General features: G+C 42.1%; 1 protein-coding gene across 1 annotated transcript in view; it reads left to right on the top strand.

The window, feature by feature from the left end:
- The window catches only part of LOC134370707 (E1A-binding protein p400-like), a 134094-nt gene that overhangs the window by 92613 nt on the left and 13706 nt on the right, over positions 1-27775 (top strand). Inside the window, 17 exon segments of the mRNA XM_063087720.1 lie at positions 667-947; positions 3084-3286; positions 3383-3552; positions 9370-9566; positions 9951-10062; positions 11762-11905; positions 12554-12688; positions 13776-13830; positions 15689-15771; positions 16032-16224; positions 16888-17126; positions 17296-17469; positions 23580-23716; positions 25349-25405; positions 25491-25592; positions 25822-25946; positions 27516-27625. Coding sequence (XP_062943790.1) covers positions 667-947; positions 3084-3286; positions 3383-3552; positions 9370-9566; positions 9951-10062; positions 11762-11905; positions 12554-12688; positions 13776-13830; positions 15689-15771; positions 16032-16224; positions 16888-17126; positions 17296-17469; positions 23580-23716; positions 25349-25405; positions 25491-25592; positions 25822-25946; positions 27516-27625 — 2517 coding nt within the window.

Genomic DNA, 27775 nt, shown 5'->3' with positions numbered 1-27775 from the left:
CCTGGCCAGGCCTGTCAGGTGTCTTCACATGTGATTCGCCAGCAACTCCGTGAGACAGCGATAGCTCCTAGCAGCAGTCACTGTGTCAACACAGCCATTGATGGTACAAGTTTCAGGAAAACGTGTTCCCTATTATTTTGAAGGTACAACATCTCCTTACTTCACACCTCTAAATGTTTATCTGATTTTACCTGTCTTACCATGTTGAGATTGTACGTACCTAGAGTGCAGAACGCACTGCACTCTGCATGGTGCATCCTGCCCCAGCACTGCCACAGCACACTGTCACAAAGCTGGCTTCTAGCACGCTTGTTTGAAGTGTCCAAAATGGTTCTGTTCTTCAACTGGCATCCCAAGCAGACTTGGAGTGGCAAACCTGTCACCCAGTGAACAAGGAGTGCTGCCAAACCCTGCAGGGAGCCTTGCACAGGTGACTGCTGGTGCAGACCCGGGCCCACCCTGAAGCAGAAGTTAGGAGGGTAGGAGCTGCCATCCTTGACAGTCCTCCCATTCCTCGTGCTTTTGTTTTGGCGTGAAGTTATTTGCAGGTCTTAACTGTAGCTTTAACAGGTGAAGCTACTTATGTGCTTGTTATTGTAACATCCTGTTACAGAGAGGCATCCTCTCTCTGCCTCTGGCTTTGCGTTATGGAAGGAATGATTGGAGGAAAAGACGAGGCTTTTCAAGGAGCATTTGGACAGAATATTTTCTGGTAATGAGCAGCGATGTTCCAGAGCTCCAGTGTACGGCAGAGATTTATTGGGAATTTATTCATTTCTTGGGGAAAGGAAGGTCCCCCAACATTCTTTCTCTGGAGATAAGTGGAGGTGGACAGGCTCCTGGAACTGCTGTCCTTACTCAGATTTGCCTGAGCCGTCTGCAGGTCTGCTCAAGTATTTGATGTTGATCTTGTGCGAGAATGACTCCCTGCAGGACACTGTTAAAAGGTGGCCTTTCTAAGTCTTGTTCTCTACTGTCAATGACATGCAAAATAGCAGTGTTTCAGTTGATTTTATTCTTATTTTGCTCTAAAACCTGAATGCTTATTTCTAGAAATAACGTATTAATTTTTTCTTGTGTTTCTGGAGGTTTTAAAAGTGATTCCAGGATTTATCAGCCTTTTATATGGTTTTAATATTCTGTTTTAACTAAATTGTTCAAGACAATTTCTAGAAATTACCTTTTCTAGTTTTGAATTTTTTTTCTGTGATTCTATTCAGGAAATAATAATTATGTATTTTTGTGATGTTATTTCTTTTTAAAATAATCATAGTTCAGATTCATAGAAGAATTAGAAATTATAGGTTTTCAAAAAGAAGTTTAACTAATTTGGGTTTAGTTGATTTTTTTAGCTGGTTTGAAATTATAGGCTACATTTTAAATTATTGTCCCCAAAATACATTTATGATACTTTGTTTTTAATCTCTTAAAATTTTAATCAGAAAATCATAGAATAAGATTGTGGAAATTGTTTAGAAAATAATGTAAGCCTCTTCTCCTGTTCCCTTACCTATCTACTTAGGGATCTCTAAAAAATGTAGGTGCAGTTTTCTTTTATGTCCTATTGCATACTTTTGAAACTCAAAGTTAGCTTTTACTGTTTACTTCTTCAGTAACTGATGTTTAATTGGAATTCATTCCTTATGTGTTGACAATTGTGGCATCATAGAAGGGGTATCAGACTTAGAATTAGGCCTGAGTTCTATTACTTTTTCTGCTGTAGAGTAAGCTGTGCTGTCTTTAGGAAACACTTCAACCCTCTGGGGTCAGATTTCTTAAATTCTTGGAAGGGTAATACCCACCTCTGTGTTCCATATGATACAAGAGAAGTACAAAACTTTTTGCTTTTTTATTGTTTTTAAAAAGTATATGAATAATACATGAATATGTTCTCATTGTGAAAGAAAAATTCAGGAATATTGGACTATACAGAGTAAAGGGTAAAGGAGTCCTAACTGGGTTTCCTTCAAGTTGTCCAGTAAGTCCGCATGTTCCCTGCAGGCTAGGGCATACAGGTAACACACCCAGCAGCAGGTGTTGGAGACCCTGTGTGGGCATGAGGAATGCCGAAAAGTAGACATGGGCGAGATGAAGGCTAGTGCCACGGCTCAGACAGACCATGAGCAGACAAGAGCCAGGCTGGGATACGAGAGCCAGAAAAGAACACCTTAGCACAAGGACATCGTGCCAGATGCAGTGCCACAGAGCAGATGCCGGGCTCTCCAGGGCTGAGCGTCAAGTTCCAGACAAGGCTGGGAAGCAGGGTCTCAGTCTGTTCTGCTATCACCTAATAGATACCTGTATTTGAAGTTGCCCATGAATATGCTTCAAAGTGACTTAGCAGCTGTTGTGGTTGCTCAGAAGGATCCTTAGCTGTTGGTTATCTAAGTGGATGCCGCTGAGCTTACTGTGGGGAGACCTCAGAGTGGGACATCAGGAGTGACTCAATGGCAGTTCAGAGCCTCAGGGGCTGGTCCAGGGCTGGACTCCTGTTTACCCTCAGCATTTGTTTTCCCATCCATGCTCATTTATCAGCAGGCCTCCAGACCCATGTTGGCCCTCACTTTCAGGTATCCCAGCCCTTCCAAAGTGAATTTTGCTCAGGTCACTGTTTTTCAGGGAAACAGCATTTTTGATATGATGCAGAAACGTTACCCAACAAAGCCTTATACCATGCAGGATTGTGTTCAATTAGGTTGATGATGTTGATGAGGTACAGCCAGAATAATCTCAAAACACGCACGCACGCACGCACTCGCACACACACTCACACACACTCACACACATCCGAGGCAGGAAATGGCCTGTGAGGGGTTGCACTAGTGTCCATGAGCCCCAGCCACCAGGAGCCACCTGGCAGTGGATAGAGACCAGAGGACCTGTAAGGCCACTTTCAGATCCCAAGCTCTGGGTGAGTGAGTGATTGTACCATAGGCCAAACATAGATGAATAGTTCACCCACATGGACACGATACTGAATATTGTGAGATTTCAGAAAGTCAGAGACATGGCCTGCCTCTTGCCTTATGGTGCTGTACCCCTCATGCTGTTTTTGTTGGCTGAAACATGCATTTCTGTTCCAGGGTGCTCTGCGTGCTGCCTGCAGTGGTCACTGCTCCTCCGAGTCTGTACATGGCCAACCGTCCTCCATCTTAGAGCTGCAAGATGAAAGTCTTCAAGCATAATCTCAGGGAGGAGTTGGCCCCATATTTACAGCAGCTGCAGCAGATGTCGGCCCTGCATGTGCTGCAGTTCCCTGACCTCAGGCTGGTGCAGTATGATTCGGGTGAGGGTAGGGACCAGGTGTGTACCCAAGACTTGACTTTTTTTGGTCAGTAGCGCACACACTCACTCACGTGTGTGTCTTGTTTTATTAACATAGGCAAGTTAGAAGCACTGGCTGTCTTGTTGCAGAAACTGAAATCTGAAGGCCATTAGGTGCTCATTTTATCTCAGATGATTTTAATGTTGGATATCTTAGAGCTGTTTTTGAACTTCCACTTTCTGACTTTCATCAGGATTGATGAATATGCCAACTATGAGTAGCGCCAAGTAAGTTAAACTTCACCTCTTAGCTATTTGTGGAGGATTAGGTGAGATATTGTATGAAAAATATCATAAATGATAAAGAACTACAGTTCTAAATTGTTCTTGATAGAGACTTAACTACAAATTAAGTTGGAAAGTGTTTATAAACAAATGTACATTAAGATCAACTTAAGAGTTATACCAGACAAGCATATTAAATTAGAAATGTTCTAGGTGATTTCACTCTTCACTGTTCAACAATTAGGGAGGATTATTATCCACATGATGCATTGTCTTATATCTTTCACTTTCAGAAATGAATTTGACTTCAGCAAACATCACATTTTGAAAAAAACTTGCTAAACTTATTGCTAATTCTTTCACATCTAATATAATTTTAACATCATCAAAAACTTTTATATTAACCATTATTTTATGACTTACAAAATTTTCTAAACAGTATTTCAAAAGCAGTTGAAATAACATTTATCTACTGTTATTCGGTTTATGACTTTTATATGATATTTATAAATTGTACCACTTATCATTGCATAATGTCCCTCTTTATCCCTGATTTCCACCTTGTCTGATACTGATATTGGTGAGGACCTCTGCTTTTTTTCTATTTGCATCTGCCTATTGCTCTTTGCCATGACTTTGTTGTCAGCTTTTCTTTACTTAGGCTTATGTGAGTTTCTCATATGTATTATATAGCAGGCATTGAGTGATGATTTTGAAAATGATAAAATCATTACTCTCATATAAAATGTCAAAGGTTTTTATTTAACTCATTAATTGATGAGGAGACCAATAAAATGTCAAAACCAGTGTAAAGGAGAATCTGATGGTGTACATGCACAGCAGCAGGGGGTGGGAAGATGGACCTGCCAGCAGAGGCAGACTGTGTAGTGTCCGTGGTCCAGGAGGAAGTACAGCCTAGATTGTTCTTCACAGAGACTTATCCTCAGGGTGGAATTTGGAACCCTTTCTTCCCTGGGTGGGAATGAACCAGACAAGACTCATTTGTCCAGCAGTGTACTGGAGGGGCAATCAGTAAGCTTTTTGTTCATTTCCAAGTTGCTTTCTATACTTTATTGAGATATAATTCACATATGATAAAATTCACCCATTTTAAAGTATGCAGTTCTTTGGTTTTTAGTATATTTACAGAATTGTGCAGCTATCACCATACATATTTTAGAGCATTTCATTAACCCGCAGAAAGCCATCCATGTTAGTAGTTGGTCTGCATCCCCCACCCCCATCATGGAAACTCCTAATGTACTTTCTCTCTCTGTAGATTTGCCTATTCTGGTATGTTGTGTTTTTATTTTTATTAATCTGGAAGTGTTTTTATTTAACGTGGATTGATTCTTTGACCCATTAGTTATCTGTGAATATTGTTTCATTTCTACATATTTTTGATTTTCTGAAATTTTCTTCTGTTGTTGCTTTTTAATCCTGTTTTGGTTGGGATAACAGTATATTGTGTGGTGTCAATCTTCCAAATGTCTTGAGGCTTCTTTTATGGCCTGGTATTCAGTGTATTCTGGACAATGTTTATGTATGCTTGAGAAGAATGTATATTCTATTCATGTTGGGTGGAGTGTTCTGTGATGTGTGTTATGTCTAGTTGGTTTATAGTGTCCTTCAAGAGTTCTGTATCCTTGTTGATTTCCTATTCATTATTGAATGTGGGGTATTGAAATCTTCAACTGGTATTGTTGAAATGTCTTTTTCTCTCTTCCATTTTGTCAGTTTTGCTTCAGGTAATTTGGGGTTCTGTTGTTAGGTGCATATATATTTATAATTGTTATATCTTCCTAAAGGACTGAATCTTTTGTCATTACAAAAAAATATCCTTCTATGTCTAGTAACAATTTTTGTCTTTAAGTCTATTTAGTTTGATATTAGTATGGCCACTCCAACTCTCTTGTGGTTGCTGTTTGTATGAGATATCTTTTCCCATCTTTTTTCTGTGTCTTTATATTTGAAGTAGATTTCTTGTAGACAGTATATAGTTAGATCTGGTTTTTTCATTGAGCTGTACAATCTATGCCTTTTGATTGAATTGTTTAATCCATTCAAATTTGATGTTATTTACTGATATAGTTGGAGTTACAACTGCCATTTTGTTTTTGTTTTCTATATGTCTCATGTCCCTTTTGATCTTCTTTTTCTCCTTTTCTGCTTTCAGCTATTCAAGGGTACTTCAAAAAGTTTATGGAAAAATGGAATTAAAAGATAATATGAATCTTTCCATGAACTTTTCAAAAACCACTTGTATTTTTTGAGCTATTTTGTTAATGGTTGCTCTATGGCAACCATTCAGATTTATAATAATAATATTTCAGTAATTCAGATTTATAATAACTCTATTTCAGTAAAGTATGGAAACTTTATACAACTAGCTTCTTTTCCTGCTCCCTTTTTTGTGCTATTATTGTTATACATACTACATCTACAAGGAGTATTCAAAAAGTTCATGGAAAGATTTGTATGATCTTTTAATTTCATTTTCCATCTACTTTTTGAAGTACCCTCATATATGTTACAAACCCAACAAGTTTTTACAATTATTACTTTATATGATGTTTAGAGAACCTAAGAGAATAAAAGAGAGCAGATGTATCTTTATAGAGATTTTTATATTAACCTGCTTATTTATCATTTCTGTTTCTTTTTATTTCTTTGTGTCAATTCAAGTTGCCATTTAGAGTCATTTTTTAATTCCAGTACAGATTTGTTTCTGTCCACTCCTTTGTGTTATTATCATTAAATATGTTACATTTCTAGATGTTATTGGTCCAAGGACACAATTTTATAGATAGTGTTCTATGTATTTGCTTTTTAAATTAATTAAGAGAAGAAAGGAGAAGAAATAGGCAATTATACTGTCTCTTATAATCACCTACATAATGACTTTTTCCTGCTTTCTTTATTTCTTTGTGTGGAAGTGAATTACCATTTGAGCTTATTTCCTTTTAGCCTGAAGAATTTCCTTCAGTATTTCTTCTTAGGTGAGTCTGTTAGTAGTAAATTCTCTCAGTTTTTGTCTACCTGGGAATGTTTTTATTTCCTTTTTATTTTTTTAAAGGTAGTTTTGCTGGGTATAGGATTCTTGGTTGGCAGTTTTCCCAAAGCATTTTGAATATGGCTTCCATTGTTTCTGATGAGAAGTCAGATGTTAATCTTATTGAGGTTCACTTTTATATGATGAGTCATTTTTTTCTTTCTGCTTTCAAGATTTTCTCTATTTATATTTGGTTTTTAGCATTTTGACTCTCATATGTCTGGGTGTGAATCTCTGCATTTTCCCTATTTGAGCATCTAAAATGTGTAGATTGATGCTTTTCATTAAATTTGGAGGTTTTCAATTATTATATGTTTGAATAAGTTTTTCTCTCTCCTTGCCTTCTGGTTATCCCATTTTACATATGTTGGTGTACTTAATAGTGTCCCATATTACTCTGAGATTCTTCATTTTTTTCATTCTTTTTTCTTACTGTTCTTCAAATAGCATAATCTTTATCAATTTACCATCGTTTGCTGATTTTCTTCTGCCAGCTTAAATCCATTGTTGAGTCCTTGTGGTAAATTTTTTATTTGGTTATTGTATTCCATTAGTTCTTTGACCATATTTAGAATTGCTGCTTGAAGTCTTTTTTTCTGATAAATGTGACATCTGGGCCTCCTCAAACACAGTTGCTATTGCCTGCTTTTTTTTTTTTTCTTTCTTTTTCCTGTTTATGGGTCTTAGTCTCCTATTTCTTTGCATGTCTTATAATTTTTCTTTGTTGAAAAATTTCTTTGAGCGTTCTGCATAATACAGTGTACCAACTCTGGTTACTGTTTTCTGTCCCTCTTCAGGGCTTTTTGTTGTTTATTTCTTTAGTTACTTGGCTGGGCTAATTCACTGAAGTCTGTTTCCCCCTCAGTGTGTAGTGATGTTCCTGCTCAGATTATTTCCCTTGTTTTTATCTTTTGTTTGTTTGTTTTTTGGCAGCTGGACAGTGCGGGGATCTGAACCCTTGACCTTGGTGTTACAAGGCAGCACTCTAACCAACTGAGTTAAGTGGCTAGCCCCCTTGTTTTATCTTTAAGGCTCTCTTCCTAGGGATCTCCCCTGTTTTGGCACACTTAGCCAGCCTCTGACTGGTCAGGCATTGTGCTTAAGCTCCCTGAGCCAGTAAGGTTTCTATCCTTTCCTACCAGGTCTGTGTGCAGTTAAAGGAGTTTACAGTTTTGCCCACATACACCCAGGGATTGTAGCTCTGAGCTTTAGTGTGTTGGAAGCTTGGTCCCCACTGTAACACCCGAGACAGCTGGCAGTCAGAAGCGAGAAAGGCTGTTTGGAGTGAGTGGCTTAATTAAACGCTCTTCCTTCTGCGGGGAAGAGCAGGACAGTGGTATCAGCACCTGTCACCCTAAATGTTCCTGAGAGGAAGTGATGCACTCAGTTCCCCCCAACTGTACACTCCCAGCTTACTCTGAAACCAGATATGGGGGGATCTCTCCTCACCAGATAACAATCAGCTCTGCAGCAGACACGGGCTGGGTGTACTCCAGTTCAGCTCAATTCTCATATTATCTGCCTAGAGACAGCATCAGATTGAGGGCTCAGTCCCACAAGACTGCCCCACTTCAGATGCCAGACATAAGCCCCAGGTTGGGACCTGTGCTTCTGACTGACTGGCTATAAATTGGGGTGCTCATGACTCCCTTCTCCCTCTTTAGGTTTGATTAATTTGCTGAGTGGCTTACAGAACTCAGGAAAGCACATTTACCAGTTTATTATAAAGGATATTATGAAGGATACAGATGAAGAGATGTGTAAGATGAGGTATGGGGAAGGGGCGCGGAGCTTTCTTTCCCTCCCCAGACCCCTCCAGGAACCTCCTTGTATGCAGCTGTCTAGAAGCTCCCTGAACCCCATCCTCTTGGACCTTTATGGAGACTCCATTGGATAGGCATGACTGAAGCCTGGACAGCTGCGTATGAATGTGATTATATGATCTAACACTAGCAGACTAGGTGGGGAGACCCAGCAAGGCCTGTCTGTTCAGATTCTTCTTGGCCTCTCTGTGCAGCACTCCTTCCTTTCTGGTGTGGGTCAGGATGCCCTTCTTGAATGGGGGTCTTATGACCTACAATTAGACAAGGTAGGTCAGAGAATTTCTTTATAGCCAGCTCCAAGACAGAAATGTGGGGGAAGATTGGCATACATTTTTAGTTTCTACAGCCTGCCTTGGGGAGAACAAGGAGCAGGTAAAAGGAGGACAGGAGAAGTTCAGAGAGAGAGAGACTCTGTTCTGGGACCTGCTTCTGCAGCCTAAAGCGCCCCAACATTATAACAAATGATTGTCTTTCACCTTTATTGCTCTGAAGCTGTTCTGAAGCTGCTTCAGGTACCAAGGGCAAAAGGCCAAATGCTTGAACAAAAGATAGACTTATTGTTTTGGTCACTTAGGAAATAACAGGGTTATGGGAGTTATGAGCCAGGAACTATGGACAAAAACCAATATGTGCGCATATATATCACGTACCACAGTTCCACACAAAAAAGTAGGAGTAAAGTTTCATGTCTGTTTTCACCATTTTGCCACCATGACTTCCTCCGAATTGTACAGGATCTTCAAGGGAGGGTGATGTTCATTTTTAAAAGAGAGAATAGGTTGTTTACCCATTTGGGAACAGTCTGTATTTCACTGACTATGTTTTAAGATCTGTTTGAAATTATTGACTTTAGAGGGACTTTTATTGATAATTTCGACACCTAATTTAATTTTAAACTTGTGATTATCATCCAACTTTTATTTTACTGAATTTTTCATTGCTTAGGAGTTAATGAGGAGTTTCAACAGAGACAAGCGGATATTTTGTGCCATTCTGTCAACTCACAGTCGCTCAGCAGGCATGAACCTCGTGGAGGTAGACACGGTGGTGTTCTATGACAATGATCTGAACCCAGCGTTGGATGTAAAGGCTCAGGAGTGGTGTGACAGGATTGGCAGATGCAAGGACATCCATGTCTACAGGTTGCACAAAGCACCTTTTTCTCTGTTTCTGCATATGAGGAATATCTGATTTTAGGTTATTTATCCAGTAATTTACACTAGGAGTTCTTTTAGTATTTTAGCACCCTGTCACATCCTGTTCATTTTTTTCTAGTTTAATTGATGCTTATGTAGCTTTTAATTACAGAAAAAATTAATGTTGTGATCTAATAAAAGAAAGAACAAAGTACAAAAATCAGAAGGTATTTTTAAAAGCCTGAATTGAATCATATCTGTCATTAGTAGGTGAAACTTAATGTGTAAGCTTTGTCCAGAAGTAGCTTCAAACACCGTGAGTTCTGAGTTTAAAATGTTTTGTTGACATGAAGATACTAATGTTTACTTGCCTAAATGGTATTTTTCCAGGCTTATAAGTGGTAATTCTGTGGGAGAAAAGCTCCTGAAGAGCGGCACCAAAGACCTGATCCGAGAAGTAGCTGCCCAGGGGAATTACTACACCACAGCATTCTTAACTCAGGTACTTGCCCCCCTGCCCTTAAGCTGTGCAGTTTCCACCTAATTTTTCCTTCCCTTGTTTATTGTATACTCAAAATAATGAATTTTTTTCTTTTAAAGAATAAATTAAATTATGCATCTTGGGGAGGGAAAGAAATGAAATAGTGTGTGTGCACAGGTGCTCCCATGTGGGAAAAAGTACCTCATTTCTCCCATTTTCAAGGATTTGAAAGAGAGTATCTGCCTAAGTAAGTTTCTTTTTTTTTTTCATTTTTTTTATTGAAAGATAATTGATTATATATATTTGTGGAGTACAGAATTGAATATCAATACATGTATACAATATGTGGTGATCAAATCAGGATAGTTAGTATACTCACGTTTACCAGATGTAATCAATCTTTGTGGCCCTTAACTATTTCTTGCTAACCCCTCTCCCTCTCCCCCTCCCTCTTTCTCACCTCTAATAACCACAGTTCTGTTCTTTTTTTTGAAAGTTTGATGTCTTATTGTGATTGTTTCTTTCTTTCTTTTAGCTCCCACTTATGAGTGAGGACATATGATATTTCTCTTTCTGTGCCTGGTTTATTTCACTTAACATAATTTTCTCTGAGTTCATTCATGTTGCTGAAAGTGGCAGAATTTCAGTCTTTTTATGGCAGAGTAGTATTCCATTGAGTATATGTACCACATTTTTCTTATCCAGTCATCTGTCGATGGACATTTAGGTTTATTCCAACTCTTGGCTATTGTAAATAGAGCTGCAGTAACCATGGGAGTGCAAGTATCCCTTCACCATCATGAATTTCATTCCTTTGGGTGTATACCCAGCAGTGGAATTGCTGGACCGTATGGCAGTTCTATCTGTAGTTGTTTGAGGAACCTCCATACTATTCTCCATAATGGCTGCACTAATATACATTCCCACCAACAGTGTAGGAGTGTTCCCCTTTCTCCACATCCTCACTAGCATTTGTTATTCTCTGTCTTTTTGATAATAGCCAGTCTAACTGGGGTGAGATGGGATCTCAGTGTGGTTTTGATTGGCATTTCCCCAATGCTGACTGATGTTGAGCATTTTTTCATGTGTCTATTGGCCATTTGTGTATCTTCATATGAGAAATATCTTTTTCAATTCCTCTGCCCATTTTTAAATTGGATTACTTGTTTTCTTACTGTTGAGTTGTTTGAGTTCTTTGTATATTCTGGATATTAATCTCTTGTTGCATACATAGTTTGCAAATATATTCTCTCATTCTGTAGGTTGTCTTTTCACTCTGTTTCTTTTGCTGTGCAGAAGTTTTTTAATTTGATATAATCCCATTTGTTTATGTTTTCTTTTGTTGCCTCTGCTTTTGGGGTCTTATTTATAAAGTCTTTGCCCAGTCCTATAGCCTTAAGTGTTTCCCCTATGTTTTATTTTAGGAGTTTTATAGTTTCAGGTCTTATATTTAAGTCTTTACTCCATTTTGAGTTGATTTTGGTGTCTGGCAAAAGGTATAGGTCTAGTTTCATTTTTCTACATATGGATGTCCCATTTTCCCAGTACCATCTATCGAAGAGGCAGTCTTTTCCCCAATGTATGTTCTTGTTGCCTTTGTCAAAGATCAGTTGGCTGTAAGTATGTGGGTTGATTTCTGGGTTTCCTATTCTATTCCATCGGTCTTTGCAAGTAAAATTTGTCCTATTGGTATATTATGTTTTTCATTTTTTCTCCTCAGCAAACTATTCAGGAGCTTTTTGGGTTCCATGCTTCTGTGGATGATTCTGGCTTCAGAGTCAAAGCTGAGGAGTTGGTTGTGCTATGCCAGGAGTCACCTGTGGCAGACACCATCATACCCAAGCTAGCGAGACCTTTTATAGAGGTGAGAGGTGTCCACTGCAGGAAGTGAGTGGATATGGCAGTGGGGTTAATCAAGGTTGTGCTATTGATAGTATCTTTTAAAAAAATTTGGTTCTGTTTACTACTTCCTCTCTGCACCATCAAAAGCATATTTTTTCTGTAAAATGACCAAATTTGTATTATTGTGATTGGGGTATTTTTGATTCCAAGTAATGGAATTTCAAATTAAAGTTTTTTGACTTTTCGTTGCTTATGTTTTCAGAATAAATTAAGGTATGATTTTTTTTAACCGAATAGAAGCATCAATGTATTATAGATCATTTAGAATAACTGCATTTCGCCAGGGTGATTTTCTTTCATCAATATGCATGCATTTAATAATACTAAGTTTTAATGGAATCTCAAAGAATATAAAGAAACAAATTTATTATATGTTAGCCCCATATTTAATCTAGGATGCAAAAAAAATCTCACCATACTGCACTGTGATTGAATCTGACGATCTTTGTATTGTAGGAACAGTTTTAGAAAGGGAAATTTCGCAAAGCAAATAATAATTAATTTTGCTCACTTGGGTGGTAAATTTCAAGGATAACTTTGAAATCAGGCTTTAGACTTCAGTCTTAGTTTATAAGTGGTTGACTTTCTTAATAACCCTTTATTTTCAAAGGCTTTGAATAGCATCAAGCAGGAGGACGAGCAGACCCCGAAGGAGGAAGCAGCCACACTGGTCTCAGAGGCCCAGGACCTGAGCTGTGAGGTGGAGCCTTCTCAGCTGGACAAGCTGTTTGCAGTGGTGGATCAAGTACATATATATATATATATATATATATATATATATATATATATATATATATATATATGTTTCTTCTCTTTTCGTAAACATTACCTCATGACAACTATGAGTGTATTAGTCTGTTTCTGTTGGCTTATAACAGAATACCTGAAAGTGCGTAATCTGTGAATAAACAAAATTTATTTCGTACAGTTTTGGAGGCTGGGAAGTCCAAGATTCAGGGCTGCATCTAGTGAGGGCCTTCTTCTTGGGGGGACTCTCTGCAGAGTCCTGAGGTGGCACAGGAGATCACATGATGAGGGCTGAGCAAGAGCATTTCCACGTGCTTCTTCCTGTCCTGCTAAAGCCCCCTGTCCACTACCTGATTAAATTATTAACCCATTAACCCATGGATGGTCTCCACAATCCAGGTACCTCCTAAAGGCCCCATCTTTCAAATACCATACTGGGGGTTAAACTACAACACGGGCTTTGCAGGGGACAAACATTCAACCCACAGCAGAGAGCAGTGATCGTTGGTAGAATAATTAGTAAATTGCATTTGCCAGAATCATTAAAAAAGATGAGAACTGTTATTTGAATTAAATACTCATCATGCATACACTCATCCCCTCACTCATTTAACACGTTTTATTGATCGCCTACTGTGTACCAGTAAATGCTCTTGATGCAGGGCAGGAGGATGAGTGAGCAGAGACTTCAGTCTTGCAGGGCAGATGGGAGAGGGAGGAGGGACAAGGTCCTATGGCCTGAGCTCGCGAGGTGGGCAGGGGAGCCTCACAGGCCTGCTTGTTGCAGAGGTCATGCCAGAGAGGAGTTTTCCCAACTCTTAAGTCCCACCTAGAGGAGTTGACAATTTAAAAATGAACCTCTATTTCTCAGGGAAAAAACAAACTAGTGTATGCACGTGAAAGGCTGAGGTGGTGTAGAACAAGTGGAAGTACCTTTGTCCCTTCTCCCCCTGCTCCGTTCCACCTCGCAGATGTGACTACCGCTAGTAGGAAAAAAGCTGCTCTTTAAAATCTTGATGACTTTTGCTTAATTAAAAAATTTAAAGACTTGTACTAATTTAATTTACAAATATTTTCTTAAATAGCTCACTCCTATTGAGAAATATGCATTGAATTACTTGGAATTTTTCCACATTTCTGGTAGTGAAAATGGACCAAGAATTACAGAGATAAGACTTTCTTATGAATCATTTTCAAATCATCAGAAATGCTTCTTCATGCACAAAAGTGTAAGAATGCTGGATGTATGTAAACCATGTATCTGTGGATTTTTGCTGGAATTTATATATGGTTGCAGTAACACAAAATTAAAATAATGAGTAGTAGAAATTGTTTTACTTTTGTGAAAGGATCTAACAAATTTCTAGGGTTGTAATAGTTGAGCTGATAATATGATTAATGTATATACCATGACTGAGAATTACTGAGGGATGAGTAATAACAGTATGAGTATTGTTGGAGTTTGTACAGGTTGTCAGTGTAGAGAGCACATTACCTCTAGGTTTTAGGGGAAAAATGGTGAAAACATATAAAGTTTGTGTATCTCATTATTTTGCAGTCATATCTCAAATAGTTTGTAGTGACCATGGGGAGAAGTTACAGAAAAAGATGCTGAAGTGACGCTGGGAAGCAGGGTCTCTAATTCTTGTCTTCAGTCTTGTCTCTGCCTCTCCTCCACTGAATGGCTTTGGCCAAATGTCTTTCCCTGTGTTTGCCTTAGAGATGTCACCTCTAAATCGAGGGTACCAAGTAGGCTCCTATGGAGGCTCTTCCTTGGCTCTAAAATTCTGTGATTCTCGGAGGGTGTGAATAAACAGTTACTTCAATATTCATTAACTAAAACTTCTAATTGATAGATGCTTAGAAGCTTTTTATGTTATTGTATTTGAAAGGAGGAAATGAAAGACGTGAGGGTCGTGTGGGAATTCCACAGCATGAGAGAATCTGAGGGAGGGTCAGGAAGCACACCGTGTGAGGAAGAGGAGCTGCTGACGTACGCAAGGGAAGATGCCTACAACAAGGTGGGTGTTCTCTGGACTGTGGCATCCTCCATCTGCCACCTACTGTGAAGAGATGGAAAGTCTGTTCCTAACATTCATAGAACTGGATCCCGCCCCGCAGATGTGGACGTCCTGCTCACTGTTCTGTCTGTCTGGGTTACGTGAGGAGCCGCTGAGGGCTCACGGCAGAAAGCCCTGATTTGTCCAACCCTGACTTGCTTGCATAAGCAAACCCCAGAGGGGCTGGTAGGAAATTGAATTTCTAGTCCAATTTTTACTGCTGTCTTGAGTGACCACCTTGTTAGAACGACTAAGGAGGCACCACCTAAAGAAAATACTCTTTTAATGCAAAGTGTTATGAAGGTGAATCTCATAAGTTTTATGAACCTCAGGAAAGCAGTTCAATTAGTAGTGATTATAAAGGCCTAGAAAATACTATGAATTCTTCTTAGGTAAGTCCCAGAACATCAAAATGAACTTGTCAGGAGTGTTATTTCCTTTGGAAATTTCTGAAGCTTTAGCTGTACTCCTAGCAATGGAAGATAATTTGGATTTTGCAGACTTGGTAGTGTGTGAACAACTTGTACACGGATAGAGTTAATACCACAGAAATTATCCAGTGACACAGCGTGTTTCTTGATAATATATCGAGGGTGGCTCAGAAACATCTGTGTGTAAGGAGTATTTTTTTTTAAATTCTTTAACACAGGAATATGTTTATGAAGGTGAAGATGTACAGACTGAAGTCATGTCCATGAGTTAACAACTTTTCTTGTGTAAACTCGACTCTGTCCCCTCTTCTTCTCTTCTGTCTTCCGTTCAACACATGCTGGCTGCCTGTGGGGTTCAGGCTCTGTGCCCGCCATGATGGTGGAGGGGCTGAGGTCTCATTAAGTTGTGTGGCAGGTGTCAGAGATGCCTGTGCAGGAAAGGCCCTGTTTCCAGTGCATGTCATCTCTGCTCTGTCCCAGGCGCCCCTGGCTGCCTTCTTGTCCCAGGAGTCTGGTCCTTGAGTGACAGGGTCATGCTGGGCATGTGGCTGTGGGCACCACTGGTCGGCTACATCCTGCTGCTGAGTCATGTTGGCTGACAGGTGCCATGGCCCATGGAGCTGTGGGTAAGTGATTTCCCCTTTTGCCAGCGTGAATGAAGGTGCTGTGAACACTTGCATGTGCTGTCTGCATGGATGTGAATTTTCATCTCTCTGGGGCTCATAGCTTGGTGGCAGGGTAGATACGTGCTTGGCTGTTAAGAAGCTGCCACATAGCCTTCTGGGGCTTGCACCATTTTGCCTTTGCACCATCATTGTCACAATGATTCTCCATGCCTGTCTGTGCATAGGGCCATGGCTCTCTGTGCGACAGCATCTATGCCTTGCAGCTCTGGACCCCACCCACGCCCCCGCAGGATGATGGTGACCTTTACATGGACCCAGTGCTGTGTCTCCTGTACGAGCCCATGCCAATCCCTGAGGCGAAGCTGCCACCCATGCACATGAGGAAAGAGCACAGGCGGCACCGAGCCAACCTCTCTGGTAATTGCTTTATCCAGAAAATGTCCAAGGATGAGGATCAGATGGGCTTCTTCACCTTGCGCATTCTTCCATCCATCCCATGATTTATTTTCTCAGGGTACAGACAGCACTGCCAGTCGCTGTCTTCTGTGTCTCTTATGCCCCCGCCCCTCCTCAGCATGTGGGGGTGTTCACAGCCCTGCTGTGACTGGCAGGGTGATCAAGGTGATGGTAAATGCAGTTTGTAGGGCATTCTGGATGTGTGTGGTGAGCGTGGCTTCGCGGGAGCCCGAGGCCCTCGTTGGTGGCATGGACTCGCTGTCTGAGCACTTTGCAGGGGTGTTGGCTCATGCATTAACACTCAGCTGTGAGTTAATATGAGGGAAAGCTATGGCTGTTCGGACCCTTAGGAAATGCAGGGTTATCATCTGTGTTGTTTATCCTTCAGGTTTGCCATTGTTATGGTTTTGAGGTAATGTTCACCCAATAACCTGGACAGCAGTAACTTTTAAAAAGACTGTGGCTTCCCTTTCCTGGGTGTCTGTCATAACTGGGGGTTTTCAGTGTGAAATGTCATCCAGTCCTCCCTCTGCCCATGAAGGAGTTGTGTTCTCCCACTTTAGCAGATGGGGGGGGCTGCAGGAAGGTGAGCTACCTGCCTCCCTGAGCATGTCCCCTGTGCAGCTACCGGGAGGAAGAAGAAGCAGCATTATGGGGAAGAAGTCATCCTTCCTCAGTCCCTGTTTGACCGGGTGACACCTGGCCTGATGAAGACACGCCATGAGGGGAAAGAGAAGAACCTCCTGCTGAAGCAGTAGGTGCAGTTTGCCAAGCCTCTACCAGCAGCATCCATCAAGTTTACGGGCGAGTCTGCCCCAGATCTCCCTGAGTGGCTCATCGGTGAGAACTGGGTCCTGCTGCAGGTAGGCGGTGCAGGCCTGCCCACGCTCCCCTGCAAAGGGGGCCAACTTCAGAAAAATGACTTTCATGTGAGTTTCATTTTTGTTTCTTAATTGGGTAGACTTTCTAGTCCTGCGCTGTTTGCTATAGATTTGAAACCTGAAATATCCATATATTTTTTTTTCCTTCTAGGCTGTGAAATGGTTACTGGAGCTTCCTCTGAATCTTGCTGCTGTGTCCCTTGCTCACACACCTAACTGGGATCTTGTCAGTGACATCGTTAACTCCTGCAGCCGAATCTACCGCTTTCCTAAGCAGTGCAGGAATTGGTATGAAAATGTTATTTTTCCAAGAGAGGAAGGAAAGGTAAGCTTTTTATTAAATTACCAATAAAACTAGGAGTTTGTTTCCACTCTTAATGTATAATGTACATTTTACATTAAATAAATGTTTTTAGAAAAACATTTTGTTCTAATATAAATATGAAATATATATTTTATAATATATTTTGAAAAGAGAAATATTGACAGAACCTGGATTACAGAACAAAAATTATAGAAATATTATAGAACTAAACAATTGTAAAATGTTTAACATTTCTTAGTAACATCTTACATTTCAGAAAGAAAGAATTACTTGGCTAAAATTCATTGTTTTCCATGATCTTTTTCCATGATCTTGACTTGAGAAGAGTAGGGTGCTTCTTGTGCGGCTGGTGCAAGATCTAAGGAGGATCACATGATCATAGACACCCCTGAAACGTCACTGTCATGAGGCAACTTTTAACAGAAAATAGCCTCTGAGATTTATTGTCACTTTAAAAAAAAAAAAAAAAAAGATCGGTAAGGGGATCCCAAACCTTGACTTGGTGTTGTCAGCACCACGCTCCCCCAAGTAAGCCAACTGGCCGTCCCTACATAGGGATCTGAACCTGTGGCCTTGGTGTCATCAGCATCGCACTCTCCCAAGTGAGCCACGAGCCAGCCCTATTAAGTCACTTTTCTAAATTGTTTGTTGAGAAGTTTGTTTTTAGGTCTTTTTCTACTCCTAGACTCTGCATATCAAAATCCTTAGCTTTTACTTGTTTGGTTGGCTTAATACATAACCATACTTCGGCTTTTGTTTTTAAAGAACATTGTCTGGATGCAGTAGTCACATTTATGGTTTACTTTTGTCAAATGAAAAAATTATGACTATAGTTTATAGGATCAGCAGGGTTGTTAATAGAGTATGACAAACTGCATAAAGCTTTTGTTTATTTCTTTTTTTTTTTTAAAGATGACCGGTAAGGGGATCTTAACCCTTGGCTTGGTGTTGTTAGCACCACGCTCAGCCAGTGAGCGAACCGGCCATCCCTATATAGGATCCGAACCCGTGGCCTTGGTGTTACCAGCACCGCACTCTCCCGAGTGAGCCACGGGCTGTCCCGAGCTTTTGTTTATTTATAAATCGCATTTAAGACGTTTATAACACTGGAGAAACAGATGCAGATAAAGTAAGTTTTTTTCTGTTTTTTGTTTTTGCTGATTAAGATACAGACAAAGTCTGGTTCTTTTTGTGATAAAAGCTTTTTTCCTGTTTCATAGCTAGTGATTGATGCTAACTCTAAAAAGAAGACCAAAAGCATCTATGAGGTATTAATCAACACATGTACTTTTTAAAAGTTGTCATTAGACTAGTTATTCATAACACTTAAAGTGGAATTTTTTTTAATTACTCAAATTTCCCATGTAACATGACCTAGTTTTTTGTTAAAATCTGCTTTTAACTTTTTTTCCATTACCTTTGACTCCTTTAACATTTATTTTTCCTCTTTGACATGCAATTCATTTACCTTTTGGCAAATCTTTCTGGATGACATTCTGTTTGTGTGTTTTATTCATCAAATAGTTATATACAAGGCAGTGTGCTAATTGAGGTGACACAAGGGATGGGGGAAGAAGAAATAAGTTTTAGACATGGTCTTTGCCCTTAAGAAGAAGGTAAATATGTATTTCTAGTTGTATACACAGTGCATATTCCATGTTTAAAATAACTAGCAATTCAAGGCAGTCTGTGCTAAGTGCCAGGATTGTGGCGTGATAGGAATCGCAGTAACCTCAGGGCTTTTTAGAGGGACTGAGAGTGAAACTGGGTTTCAACTTGAAGACAGAAATTGAGGGAATATATTCTTGGTGTGCAGATGGGGGGGTTAAGGGCATGGAGGTGGAAATTCATGAGATGTATTTAGGAATTAATATGAGGACATGTATTAGGTTTGGGCTTTGGTGGTCACTGTAAGGAATTGGTACTTTATTTATTTATTTATTTTGTCCTTTTTCGTGACCAGTAAGGGGATTGCAACCCTTGGCTGGTGTCCGCACCACGCTCAGCCAGTGAGCGCACCGGCCATCCCTATATAGGATCTGAACCCGCGGCGGAGCGCCACTGTGCTACCAGCGACACACTCTCCTGAGTGAGCCACGGGGTCGGCCCAGGAATTGGTACTTTATTCTGTAGACAGTGGTAAGCCCCTGGAGGTTTTAGAGCATCAGAATGATATATTCAAGATACTATTTTATGTTTATAAATTTGCTATTTCTGGTATTCTTTATTCCTTTGTGTAAATCCAGATTTCATATTCTGGTATCATTTTTCTTCTGCCTGAAGGACTTTAACATTCTTATGGTGCTGATCTGCAAATTTTTTTTTCAGCTTTTGTATGTCCGAAAAATCGTGTATTTCAATTTTGTTTCTTATATTTTCACTGGATATAGAATCCTAATTTTTTTTTTCTTTCAAAACTTTAAAGATATGTCCCACTGACTTCTTGTTTGCATTGTTTATGATCAGAAATCTGTTGTCATTCCTATCTTTGTTCCTGTGTATGTAATTTTTTAAGTTGCTGTAAATTTTTTTTCCTTATCACTACTCTAAGGATATTTACTTATATTGATTGGGCCTTGGTATAGTTTTCTTCATATTTCTTCTGCTTGAGGTTTACTGGGCTTCTTAAATCTGTGAGTTTATAGTACTCATCAAATCTGGAAAAATGTCAGCCATTACTTCTTCAAATATTTTTTCCATTTACCTCCCTCCTTTCCTTCTGGGATTCCATTTATGCATATATTAGGCTGCTTGACTTTGTCCCACAGCTGACTGCTATTCTCATTTTTTCCAGTCTCTTCTCTCTCTGTGTTTCATTTGTGATAGTTTCTATTGCTAGCTCTGGTGAGATCTGAGAGTTGCTCTGCCTGCTCCTTTCTGATTATTCTTTCCTCCGCCTCAGTGATTCCTTCCTGTGCATGAGCTGTTTCATTCCATCTGCAGACTTGAGGGTCTCCAGAACTCATGCCCCTCTCACCAGTGCAGCTGCCATTCTCAGTGCTCTGCCCTAAACTTAAGCTGCCTCAGCCCTCTTCCCCCAGCTCCATCCCCATGCAAAGGGACTGCTGGGTTCCACCTGGGTTCCTTGCCCTACACCACATTCTGAAACCTGTTCCAGGCAGCAGCTCTCCCAAGGATCACTTTCTGTGCTGCTTGTTTTTTAGTATCTAAAAACCATCGTACCATATGTTTTGCTCACTTTTTTAAGGTGCAAGAGTAAATTCGTCCTTGCTGCTCCATCTTGGCCCAAAGTGGAAGTAAAGTTTCAAGTTAGATGGATTTATTTGGGCTGGATAGAGTCAGTGGTGACAGGCAAAAAATTTTTCCCAATATATTGGGTACAGGATCCTGAAAAATAGCCCACATATCAATACTTAGATGGAATTTTCTGTAATGTATGCTAGTCTGACTCAGCGCAGCTCTCAATGTTGACAGCGTAATGGACTTGTGTTGTCTTCTGTTTGAGGGATGCTCTGGGTTGCCCATTTGCAATGGCATGCTTTTGAGTGCTGCTCTGCTACGTGAAGAGAGACTCCGAGGTCATGCGTTAAATCTCTTTCCATACAAGGTCAGCTCTTTAGCTCTTAATTGTCATTTAAAAAATTATTTCATTTTTTCCCTAAGACAAAGTAATAATGTTCATTGTAGAATATTTAGAAAAGAGAGTAAACATAAAGAATAACCCCCCCCAGTTAGCCCTTCAGCAGGAGATAACCACTGTTAATATTTTAGTAGAAATCAAAAAAAGATTATAGTATAAATCTTTTCTTTTTCCATGTGTGGATATGGTGTGTGTATGTGTGTATGGTTTGTTTTTAGTACTCAAAGTATATTTTTATGATCTTGTTTTTGTATATTGGAGAATACCTTAAGGTTTTGGAATTTCTCCTTGGAATAGTCACTCGTTCACTCTGTAAGTATTGCCAGGTGGTGCTGTGGTGAGAATCACAGACTTAATCAGCCCTCCTGGGCATGCTGGTGGAGCCAAACATTTGGCCACCTGATCAGACTGAGAAGGGGACCTATGACTGTGAGAGCCCGTAACAGAGGTGGTTTCCCACAGCCACATGTCTCGCCATGGCTGCAAGGACTCAGAGGAAGAAGAGCCAGTGACTGGTGCCTTCTAGGCTGGGAAACGAGCTGCTTGCTAGGCCTCAGATGTCTGGTGCCAGCAGAGCAGGAGCTCGTGGTGCAGCCCTCGGCCTGGGAGCTCTCACAGGTGCAGCCAGCCCAGCTGTGAGCCAAGCTTGGCTCAGTGGGAGGTGCAACGAACAAACACCTGATCCTGGCTGTGAAGACAGGTGCGCACGTCCCTTCTCCTGGGCTTTATGCACGGGAGCTGGCAGTGTGTGTTCATCCAGGCAGGGTTCTTGATGTGCCTTTGATGCTTCTCCTTCTATGTCTCATCGGTGAGTGAAAAGGTAGAGCAGTGGGCCCAGGAGGTATGCAGAGGACGTCAAGAGGGCCCCATACTGCCCCTGCAGGGAGTGCAGGTAGAGTGGAGCAGAGCTAGTGCATGCCAAGCATGAATGCTGGGTGTGCAGGGTGCAGGGGGCACAAGCACCAGGAAGCTGGTTAATGGGTCAGTGTAGGAGGAGGGTGTAGTGAGACTGAGTTATTCTGGCCACAGATGGAAATGTGTTGGAGGGATGGGGGGTGGTCAGGGGACACTTTGGCCAGGCATCATGGTGGCAGTGGAGAGAGGCACAGGGATGGGCTAGCATGGCCAGAGCCAGACAGGACTCAGGGCTATTGGACTTGGGATAGGTAGTGCCTGAGCTCCTGCCAGTGGTGGGGCCAGCTTCCAGTAGCAGCTGTGTTCAGGGATGATGGATGAGTCATGCAAGTATGGTAGTGTCTTCTCATCTAGAATAGAGCAGATGGAACATGGTGGCCATGCAGAGAAAAGTCATGTGGCTCAGTCTTACAGTCCCCGGCCAGTTCTTTAGGCTCCCTTTTGAGCTCCTGCTTCTGGCTGCCTTCACGGTCCTGTTAGCTGAACTCTCAGAGCTTCAGACTCAAGTCCAGACAAGCTCCTCCTGCTAATTTCCCTGATGCTATGCTGCTCCTTTCAGCATGGTCCTGTTGCTGGTAATTCCGCTGCTCCTGTGAACGGCATGTTTTCTTTCCAGTCCACCACCAGTGGCTGTTGTGGTGGCTGTTGCTTCTCCTGTGGATTATGGACACAGAGCCTTTGGGCAGTGTGCCCTCTCCCGCTCATTCTTCGAGGCTGATCCTCCTGATAAGCTTCCCGAGGCATCTCTCACTTGTCAGCTCCTGATTGGAAAGCCTTCAGAATGATCATGGCTCCCTCCTCTGGAGTTCTGCTCCTCCTTGCTCGCTTGCCAGCATCTCAAAGCCTCTCTGGTTCCCAGGGCTGCTCCTGCACCTCTCTCCAGGTGCAGGAGCACCTGTCTCCAGCCCTGTGCTATGTCCTGCCCCTGGGGTGTTCCGCCCCCATTACCTATTGCCTGGGATGTGTGACCCTGAAGTGCAGTGGCTGACAGAGAGCCCTTGTGGCCATGGATTGGGATGGGCAGGTCCCCTCAGTGGGTGGTGCTGTGTGTACATGGCCCACAGGTGGCTTTTGAGGTGGTTCTTCCAGCATGCCTGGTCCTTGGGGAGTGACTGTGTGCCACCTGGCCAGCAGGGCCTTCTCCAGGTACTTGGAGTCCTCATGGGTGCTGGGCATCTGGCACACGGGGTGGGAGCCACCCGTCCCTTAGGCCACACAGACTTGAGGCAGGAGATGCACCAAGGGTCTCGGTGCTTGTCCAGGCTGTTGTGTTGCACCCTCCCTGGATTCTCCCAGAATTTGTCTCTTCCTGTGGTACTTATATCACTTATGCCTGCATTGTAGTATTTTACACATGTTTTATTCTCTTATGATTTATAAGCTCTCTCAGGGTAAAAGCACTACCTGCCTTGAACCTAAGTGTCTCAACAAACGTCTGTTGATGTGACTTAGTCTCTTGGCTTCAGGCAGAGACCCAGGTGCAGACAGGGGTCTGAAGTCTGGGCTGTTGAGAGTGAGATGCCCCCAGTCCTGAGGGCCTCCCTGCGCCGTTGTGTGCATGGACCGGATGCACCCGTGTGTTCTCCCTCTGCAGACCAAGAGTGGCTGACCACTGTGCACCCACCATATCTACGCCCAAGACAAAGGTGCCGTACAGACGCAGCTGCACATCAGTCACTTTCAGGGGATGACCGTGATCGCAGGGAAGAGAAGCCCACCCATTAAACCTCTGTAAGTCGAATGGGCGTTATTTCCTCTCAATTACTTACATAAGCACCTGCATTTTGAGAAGATCAGCTGGCATGTCAGTTTTCAAAACTAGTTCGTGCTTTTTTTCCTAATCATCACATCTTGATCTAGACTATATCAAGGTCTCATTTTAGAATGGCTAAATGGTTTGGTTTCCTGCCCAAGGGCTTTGCCTCCTCTGTCAGGGGAGTATTGGGATGGGGCCTTGGACAGAATGCAGATAGAAGACTCTTTCCACAGGGGATATTGTGCTTTAGAACCAGTGGTTCTCAAAGTGTGATCTGGGGCTCTCTGAGATCCCCCCAGGTGGTGGCAAGATAAAAACATTGTTCATAATGTTGCTAAGATGCTGTTTGCTTTCTATCACTCTCCTTCTTTTGTGAGAGCATGATGGACTTTTCCAGAGGGTGCTTGGCATCTTGTAATGTTGTAGAATGAAGGAGGGTTTGCTAACCCATTGGACCAGAGTCTGCCAGCTGACCACTGCAGGGTGTTCTGGAACCGTGTGTGGGTAAAAGCCGCACCTGCGATACAGGTAGACCAGTGGATCCAGTGTAAGAGCACGGAACCTCACTGGTGTGGATTCAGATGCCATGTCACAACTATTTTTTAAGAAAAGTTTGGTGTAATATCAAAGAAGAATATCCACAGTCACTGAAAAGTTCGTCAATGCTCCTCCCATTTCCACCTGCATAGCTGTGGGAATTGGGCTTTTCTTCATATACTTCCTTCAAAGGAACAAATCACTGCAGGTTGAATGTAGAAGCAGATTAGAGAATCCAGCTGTCTTCTGTCAGATCAGGTATTAGAGAGCACTCTAGTATACCATTCACCAGTGTTTTTTGGTTTGGAAAATATTATGTTTTTTCACTAAAAATGTGCTATTTAAGTAAATTTGTGATAGATCTATTATTGCTATTTTAAAAAATAATGTTTTGAATTTTCTCATCTTTGATTTCTAATATGGTAATGTTAATAAATATAAACCAGGTAGACAGAAATTCATTGGGGTTCTCAATTTCTTAGAATGTAAAGGGATCCTGAGACCAAACTTTGAGAACCACTGCTTTAATCAAACCTGATATATGCAAGTGTAGTTTTTTTTACTCAATAAATTAAGTAGTAAGTTTAAATGATTCTTTTTAATGATTTCATTCCTTCTAATTATTTAACATTAAATTGAATTATAATTATTTTATTTATACTAGGCAACTTTTTTGGCTATTCATCCTTTGAATATATTACTTAGAAAGGCTTGAATTCTTGGGTGTTGAGAGCTGGTTTCATTGTGTATGTCTTTATGAAAACCTCAGTCAGTGTTTCTTTAGTAGCTGGCACTGAACGTCATAATTGCTTACCTGGGAGACACTTGTGCTTAAGAAGAATGCTGGGCTGGGAGTACAGGAGCTCCAGGACTGAATGATCTAAAATGTTGCTTAGAGCGAGTCTTTGGAGAGTTGTCTGTAGCCACACCAGGTGGGGGGTGGCCTTGCTAATCTAGAGGCGCTCCTGCATGTGGGCTCAGGGAGAGTGTGGATGGGAAGGTGTTTTCAGGGTCAAATTGTGGAGTCATGTATAACACCAGCAGTGGTGAATCAATGTGCTTAATTCCAGGCTTGGCATGAATCCCTTCCAGAAGAATCCAAAGCATGCCTCTGTGCTAGCAGAAAGGTAGGTGTGGGATTCTTAGCGCCTCTTCACCATGGGGAAGAGAGCCTCCTTTGAGACTAACTGAAGTTGCTCCTCCTGTTTGTAGCACGATCAACTACAATAAGCCTTTGCATCTGATTCAAGTCGCCTCTCTCCGTGCAGAGCGTATCACTAAGGAGAAGAAGATAGTTCAGTCCATGTGTCGGTCGTGAGTCCACAGCAAGTGGCAGAATGGAAATGGCACTGCAGCCCTTTAGTCCTGTGTTGTGCTGCCAACACTCTTGACTTCACGATATTTACATCCAGCATTACGTTTTTATCTAACTCAAGAGAAAAATGCATTGTGGTATGGAGGAAAATGTGCCAGTAATCTCTGTGTAAAAGTGTGGTTTTCTTCTAGGTGCTGGCTGAACATCAGAGACTCCAACTGCAGCCAGGGGCGCCACAGACCAGTCAGCAGCAGCCAAGCCAGACTCTGCTGCAGACAGCGATGCAGGCAGGCCAGCAGCCTTCTGTGAGGGGGCAGCCTTCAGTGACCACTACGGCCAGCACGGCTGTCCTAGTGAGTCCTCCTACTCCTCCCGAGTCCCCTCCATGGGGGGCTGTGTGCTCATGTGCTCAGCGTAGCTTTGTAGGGTGGGAGGCCCAGGACATGGAATAGGACAGGTGGCAGGCCAGTCATGGGCCAAGTCTTGGGCAAACTGTGATTGGGGGCTCTTTGTGAGTGTGAGAGTGTGTGAGTGTGGGGGGAAGAGTGAGTGGAGGGGGGTGGCAGTGGTCTGTGCTGCGGAGAACACCTCCTTACATTGGCTGACCACCCTGTGTGGGCATTGTGGAATCTTAGTAGCAGCTCTACATGAGCCTTGTACTGGCCCACTTTACAGGTGAGAAAACAGAGTGCAGTAACTTGCCCAAATCACACAGCTAGTGAGAGCAAGTGAGCTGCAATTCAGCCCAAACTAACATTGTTAATAGCCACAGTACAAATCCGCTTCAACTGAGTTAATTGTCAGAGTGACTTTCTGTAGACAAAGAACAAACACAGTGCAAAATGTACTGATGATGTTGTATTTACAGTTTTATTACTTTGGAGGAAACCAAAATATGATGTCCTTACTTCAGGACATGCCATTTTCAGGAAAAGTTGGCTTCTGACCCTATTTGGTGAATTTCTCCATGCTGGAAAACAGCCCACTTCACGCCTTTTGCTCCTGCTCTCCCCAATTCTGCTCGTCCAAATCAGATGCCCATTCACCTACCCACCACCAGTCTGTCCCTTTGCTCTTCCTGTTTTCTGGTGGCTGGAGAAAGTTCTTCACAGCACAGGTCTGTGAATGTGCCTCTTGCTCAGAACCTTCCCTGATGCACATGGGACAAGCCCAATGCCCTTCACATGGTCTTGGCACCTGCCCACTTGCTGGCCTCACCTCACCTCGCCTCATGGCCCTTCCTTGATTCCTCAAATGTCCCTTCTTCCCTTTTGCCACAGGGTCTCTGCATTTGCCCTTTCCTTGGCCGGAATGACTGCACCTGTCCTCCGACCTGGCCACCTCACCTTCTGAGCCCTCCACAACCTTCTGATCTCACCTCAGAACCCCCTCCCGGGAAACCGCCCCTGACCAAGAGCATGTCAGCACACAGACTTTCTCAGCACCATGGTGCTTTTGGAAGCGAGGGACTTACACACTGACTTGTGGAGACTAATCTCTGTCTCCTCCTTCGCACAGCAAGGACCATAGAGAAAGAAGCTTCCTTATTTGTGCTCCCAGTGCCGGCACACAGTAGGCACTTGAAAAGTATCTATTGAATGAATGAGTGAATGAGTGTGAATCTGCTTTATTGTTGAGTTCCCTGCAGTGCCCAGCAGAGTCTCCCTGGACACCAGTGGTACTAAGGAAATGTGAAATGCATTAGATTAGAAACCAACAGAAGTAACAGGAGTATGCTTCTCATTCTGGTGTCTGATGTGAAATTAACTATCTCCTGAACAGGCTGGAACAGTCAAGACTGTGGTCACTGAGGCAGGCATCCAGACTGGTAATGTATTTGGACATGGCTTTTGTGACTATAAGAAAAGCAGAAAGAGCTCCTGACTGCCTGACAGCTCCCCTGGTGTCCATTTGGTTTTCAGCCTCTGTGAGTGGGAATATCGTCATGAGCACATTCCCTGCCACTTCAGCCACTGCATTCCCACCTCTGAGCAAGTGCTCGGCCTCGCCAGGGCTACTGGGGACACTAGCAGTAAGTGACCAGGGAGGCCCTTCCCCTGCACCAGCCATATGTGCAGTTGGGGCTCAGGGGATAGGCCATGCCACAAAGCCACAGTGACCCCAGGGGAGTTGCTGGGCATGTCATAAACAGCACGTCTGCTGGGCTTTTCCTGTGCTCTAG

Source organism: Cynocephalus volans, chromosome 2 (assembly GCF_027409185.1).
Source record: "Cynocephalus volans isolate mCynVol1 chromosome 2, mCynVol1.pri, whole genome shotgun sequence".
NCBI classification, from domain to species: Eukaryota; Metazoa; Chordata; class Mammalia; order Dermoptera; family Cynocephalidae; genus Cynocephalus; species Cynocephalus volans.
Note: the sequence above shows the minus strand (reverse complement) of the source record. Positions and strands in the feature narration are given on the sequence as shown.